The sequence below is a fragment of the Orycteropus afer genome, unplaced genomic scaffold (assembly GCF_000298275.1).
Source record: "Orycteropus afer afer isolate SDZICR_OR568_19922 unplaced genomic scaffold, OryAfe1.0 scaffold00291, whole genome shotgun sequence".
Lineage (NCBI taxonomy): Eukaryota > Metazoa > Chordata > Mammalia > Tubulidentata > Orycteropodidae > Orycteropus > Orycteropus afer.
In genome coordinates, this window is record NW_006921878.1 from 2,379,501 (window position 1) to 2,385,811 (window position 6,311).

Here is a 6,311-nt window from a genome sequence, read left to right on the forward strand (position 1 = left end):
GCTGTGTGTGTGGAGGGAGGAGGGAGCCGGGCTGAGAGGAACCGCTGTGTGTGTGGAGGGAGGAGGGAGCCGGGCTGAGAGGAACTGCTGTGTGTGTGGAGGGAGGAGGGAGCCGGGCTGAGAGGAACCACTGTGTGTGTGGAGGGAGGAGAGAGGTAAGGTGAGTGGAGCTGCTCCGTGTGGGAAGGGAGAGGGAGCTGAAGCCCGGGGTGGCGATGGATGTTGCTGGGGGAAGCCCAGTACAGAACCTTCTGGAAGCAGTCCCCTCACTCACCATGTAGTAGCCGGGCAGCAGTTTCTGCAGGAACTCCGCCTCCTTGTGCATAACCGTCTTGATGATGAACTCATCATCGCTGGTGACGTAGAAGAGGGAGCCACTGGCACCCGGGTTGGAGAGTTCAATCAGCGGCTCATTGCACAGGGAGTACTGCAGGGGGGAGGCATGGTGGTGAGGGGCCGTGGTGGTGAAGGAAGGGCTGTGGACATGAGGGGTGACCGTGAAGGTGAGGAGGTAGCCGAGGCAACGAAGGGGACTGCAGAGGTGAGGACGGAGGCCGGGGCGGTGAGAAGCGGCCACAGCAGTGAAGGGAGCTGTGGCAGTGGGGGCTGGCATGGCGGTGAGGGAGGCCAGCCATGGAGGGAAGGGTGCCTGTGGATTTGAGGGCAGGTCATGGCAGTCAGGGAGGGGTCACAGAGGTAAGAAAGGGGCTGCAGCAGTGAGGGGGCCACGGCTGGAGGGCAGGTGGTCCACAGTGTGGGAGGGGGCATCAGCTGAGGGGGTGTCTGAAATGGTGAGGGTGAGCAGTCTGCACCCCTCAAGTGCCTAGGGCAGATGGACTCTGGCCTTTCTTTTGCCCCACAGTCCTGGAGCTGCTGGCTCCATTTCAGACAGAGGAACTGAGGCTCAGAGAGGGCCATGACCTGCCCAAGGCCCCACAGCCAGGACCCTAGGTCCAGGCTAATCCCACAGCTTGAGCGCTGATCTGCAGGTCATCTCCCGGGTGCTGTAGTAACAGACACCTCTGTTTCATTCCCAGCTTCCCTTGCAGCTAGGTGTGGCCTGGAAGTCAACCCTGGTTAGAGAGTCATAAACATACGCTGCTGAGTGGGCCTTCAAGGAAGCTCCTACAAGGATGGCAGGCCGCTGACACACCTCTTATTGACCCTTCGCCCTTCCCCATCTATTTCCCGGCTGGAACACAGATGTGATGACTGGAGCCCTAGTTACCATCCTGTACCAGGAGGTGACCTTCGAGGATGGAAGCCATGTACAAAAGACAGCAAAGCAGAAAGAGAAGGGAGCCAAGTCCTGGTGAGCACCATCCCCCGACCCTCGACCCAGGCACCCCCAGCCCCAGCCTCTTCCTGCTGCCGTGGGAGTTCCATCTCCACGTTCACTTCCACCTCCCCACGCCCCTCCCCCACCATCAGACAGCAGGTCCGCCTCTCCTACTGCAGTGCCCAGCACACAGCAGGCGCTCACAAACTGTCTGTGAAGCGGATGAATGGAGGGGGGCCTGCAGGGAGCTGTCCCCAAACCTCTTCAGCTTGTGAGTCAGTCTTTTTTGTGGCTAAGATTGTCTGGGTTGGGTTTTCTGTCCCCTGCACCCCCAAAACCCTAACTGAGCACTGCTGGTACCCACGGCTGAGGAACTGGGGAGCACCCACAGCGCTGAGGGCCCAGGCCCATCCGGGGCAAAGGCTGAAAAGTATTTGCTGAAGGAGCATGTGAACGATGTGTGACATGTGGGGGGCTGGGGTGGGATGGGAGGCATATGGGGAGACACAGAGCTGTCTGTCCCTTTGCCCTCTGGGGTGTCAGGCGTGCATGGGGGGCTGTCGAGTAGGACTGTTTCTCCAGTGAGTGTGGCTGTGAGACCTGCTGGGGCCGGAAGCGGCAGACAGAAGGCGCAGGGCACTTCTGCGACAGCTTTAAGAGTGGTGACTGCCACAGCACGCTCTCTCCACTCTCCCCGTCACTGGCAACACTGGGAACACTGAGGAAACTGGGCTGAGTGGAGGTGTTTAGTGTGTGTGGGAGGACTGCTAGGGTTACATCCCAGTGGAACTGCTCTGTGTGCGAGGTGGGAGTTGGGGTTGAGCAGAATTGCTATGTGTGTGGAGGAAGGAGGGAGCTGGCCTGAGCAGAACTGCTGTGTGTGTGTGTATGTGTGTGTGTGAGATGAAGACAAGGCCGAGCCCACTGAGTCAGGTGGACGTGCAGCGTCCATGAGGCTGCCACTGCGGCCTACCTCACTGCTCATGCCTCAGAGCCCACCACAGAAGCAGGGAGCCCCTTGTTCGCTGACCCACCCTTTGAGGGACCCCAGTGAGTCTTGTGCAAATGAACCAAATCTGGGGCTCCAGAGCCAAGTGGCCCCCAACAAGGAGCCACAGGATGGCTGCCCTTGGGGCCACAGCCACCACCCACCACGCCCAGCCAGCAGGCTCCCTGGTCCCAGCCAGGTGTGGGGTAAGGCAGGGCATGGGGAACCCTGTGCTTGAGTCCATGTATCTGGCTTCACAAAGCAGCAAGGCGGGTCAGGTGGTCCTAGCTGCAGCAGAGAGAAGATGTCACGCCTGGACCTTTCTAGGATGCAGCGGGCCCCTGCCTGTCCACAGGAAGAACAGATGGCAACACCGCGGGCCGTGGGAGCCGAGCTTGGCTTGCCCCCATGTGCCATCAGGGCATGCAGAGCAGGCTGCAGACCCGAGGGGTGACATCTCTGGGCTCTAAGAGCACCAGCCTGAAGGGCCAAGAGGCCGCAGTGCCACACAGACAAGACCCCTCAGTCCAGCCACACCGGGGGGCAAGTGCACCAGCACTCACACCCAGTGGCGCTGATGGCGCCCAGGGCCCTGGCAGCGCCAGCCGTGCCCGTTCCTAGTGCCATCCCCTTGCCCTCTGGGGGTCACACGTGCCAGCGGGGCTGTCCAGTGGGACTGTCTCTCAAGCTAGTGTGGCTGGGAGACTTCTCACGAGCTGGAGCCCAGGAGGACAGTGCCGAGGGTGGCTGCTGTCAGGATGGCAGATGGCACAAGGCTGTGTGCAGCACAACAGCAATGCGTCAGCCTGCAGGGAGCGAGGAAACCACGTCACAGGTGACTCAGGGCTGGGGAAGACGAGTCCACACCGTAGCCATCACCAGGCCTGGCCAGCTGTCCGTCCCTGCCCTGCCCACTGCCGAGAACCACGAGTAGGCACGCCGGAGGACAGAGACACCCACAGCTGGGTCCTTGCCCGCCCCGGGCACAGACACAAGCAACACAGGGTAGGAAGCGGCCCTTTGGGACATGATAGGGCTCTGGCCAAACTAGACAGACAGCCCAGCTCCATGGAGCCCACAGCTCATCCTCCAGGTGGACATGGTCACCTTCAACAGCCTGGATGTCCCTCCCTGGGGTACAATTCAGAGCGCCCTCCCACCAGCAGGAGAGAAAGGACACTGGTGCCCATGGAGTGCACACACTCAGTTCTGTCCCCGAGAAAACACTCAGGGCACCTCCTCTTTGTCCAAGTAGAGAAAGTGCTGGAACCAAGCTGCTACCAACAGATGTCCCTGGAGAGCAGGACCAAGGGAACAGTGGACACAGGCCTTGGTGTGTATAGGATCTCAAGGTCTCAGAGAGACCCCAGGGGAGGGACCGGGCAAAGTTGTGGGGCCAATGATCCCCGAGTGACCCCAAGGGGGCTCTAGCAGCCAGGGTGGTTCCTGCTGGCCAGAGTGGGTGGGTCCAAGGCCAGGGTCTGCAGGCCCTTACTTAGAACATAGCCCAAACCTCCTCCTGGTTCCAGCCCCTGCCCTCCCGCTGCCCTGGGGCCAGTCCTATGGCTCTGGGCTCAGGTGGGGCAGTGTAGGCTTGGGACAGCACGTGACCTAGCTATCCAATCACAGAGAAGCAGGGGGCCTTGCCACATCCAACAGCCTTTGAGGCCAGGCCCTGGGCGGTGCAGATGGTTCCCGCCCTCAGCTGCTCACTGGAAGGTTGGAGGTTCAAGCCCACGCAGAAACACCTTAGAAGAAAAGCCTGGTGACCGGAAGACCCTACAGAACACCATTCTACCATGACACTCATGGAGTCTCAAATCAGGGTTGACATGATGGCACACGGTTTGGGGGCAGAGGTGGTTCAGTGGCAGAATTCTCACCCTCCATGTGGGAGAGCTGGGCTCGATTCCTGGCCAAAGCACCTCAGCGCAGCCCCACCTGTCTGTCTGTGGGCTCGCATGTGGCCATGACACTGAACAGATTTCAGCGGAGCTTCCAAATTAAGATGGACCAGGAAGAAAGGCCTGGTGACTGACTTCTGAAAATCAGGCAACGAGAGCCCTGGGGATCCCAGCAGTCAGACGTGCAACCATTACGGGGGGCCAGGACCGGACAGCACCATCCGTTATGGGGGAAGACAGGACCGGATGGCACCATCCATTACCATGGAGGCAGGACCTGACAGCACCATCTGTTATCAGAGAGACAGGACCAGACAGCACCATCCGTTTTGGGGGCCCAGGGCCAGACAGCACCATCCATTATGGGGGGCACAAGGCCGGACAGCATCATTGGTTACAGGGGGGCACAGGACTAGACAGCACCATCCTTTATGAGGGGACCCAGGACTGGACAGCGCTGTCCGTTACAGGGGACCCAGGACCAGACAGCACTCGGTTTTGTTGTGTACAGGGTCGCCATGAGTCAGGCCCTGACTTGATGGCAGCTCACACCCACAGCAGCCCAGATTCTAGGTGCCCCCCACCTCCACTTTGCGACAGTGCTCTTCACTTGTCCACTCCCCTACTCACGGGTGCTAGCGCCATCTCCCCACCACTGTACACAGTGCTGGGGCTTTCCATTTACAGCAATGGGAGGATCCAGAATCTAGATTACCTGGGAGTCTTTTTTCCTGCGAAGTCACCAGACTGTACCCAGAGTACTTGGTGTTGCCCTGTGGGGCTCGCAGGGAGAAAGGGGAGCCTTCGAGAGGTCGATGGGGTGAAAAGGGAGATGCCATGGGCTGGAATGTGGGCAGTGCCAACACTGACAATGAAGTCAGAAGACTGGGCCCTGGGCCTCGACAAGGGACACTATTACTCCTAGCATCCGAATGGGACTGAGTCCCTGGGGTCAGATGTGGTCCTGGCTTAAACGATACTGGTCCTTTCTGGAAGAATGTGGTCTTAGTCGAGGACCTGGCTTCCCACAGGTTAAGATCAACCAATCATATTTCTGGACTGGAAGGGAACTCACTCCTATGGCTTCCAGCCAAACAGGCATATAAGGTAAACGTTTACACCAGGTAGGGACACTCCTTAGAACAACCAACCGTGGGAGGACAGAAGGGTAGTGCTTGCACAGAGAGACAGCTCGGGGGGCAGGTGTGCAGGAAGGGAAGGACACAGGGCAGAGGGAACTCCAGGGAGGAAGTGGGAGGGGAGCTGTTACACTGTGGGGAACTGCAGTCAACGTCATCAAATAAAACATGTATGAACCGCTGTATGGAAAAAATAAATTCACTCTGTAAACTTTCACCCAAATCACAATAAAAATTTAAAAATTTTTTTTAAAATTTATCAACCAAAGATGAGCTCACAATGAAAGACCACCAAACACAAGGAAACAAGTCACCATGAGGGCATGTCAGCAGAGCCAACCAGCTCACTGTTACGATCAATCAGTGTTCCCCAAAAAGATGTCCTCCAGTCGTAACCCGGCACCTGGGAACATGACCTTGATTGGTAACAGGGTCTCTGTTCTCAACTTCATTGTCAGTGTTGGCACTGCCCACCAGCACACCACCCCCACTCCAGCTCACGGCTTCTCCCTTTCACCCTACCGACCCCTTGAAAACTCCGCTTTCTTCCTGTGGGCTCCACAGGGCAGCACCAAGTGCTCTGGGCACAGTCTGGTGATTCTGCAGGAAAAATCAGGTGAGTTTACATGAGGTCACGCTAGAGTCAGGGAGGGGGGTGCTCCTCGTTCAGTATGACTGGTGTCTTTATGGGAGAGGAGACTGACAGACAGCAGAGAACTGCCGTGTGAACGTGACAGGGCCGCACGGACAGTAGAGTGCTGCCATGTGGGAGGCAGGGCCACACACACAGGAGAGGCCGCCGTGTGACTGAGGCAGGGCTGTGCAGACAGGAGAGAGGCCGCCGTGTGAACGAGGCAGGGCCACACGGACAGGAGAGAGGCCGCCGTGTGAACGGGGCAGGGCCACGTGGACAGGAGAGGCCACCATGTGAACGGGGCAGGGACACGTGGACAGGAGAGAGGCCGCCGTGTGAACGAGGCAGGGCCACGTGGACAGGAGAG

The 6,311-nt window shown here is 58.8% G+C and overlaps 1 protein-coding gene across 1 annotated transcript in view; it reads right to left on the reverse strand.

Moving 5' to 3' along the window:
- Positions 1-6,311, reverse strand: part of PIP5K1C (phosphatidylinositol-4-phosphate 5-kinase type 1 gamma) — a 62,422-nt gene that overhangs the window by 25,355 nt on the left and 30,756 nt on the right. The window contains exon 6 of the mRNA XM_042782333.1: positions 275-427. Coding sequence (XP_042638267.1) covers positions 275-427 — 153 coding nt within the window. The remainder of the gene's footprint in view (positions 1-274; positions 428-6,311) is intronic.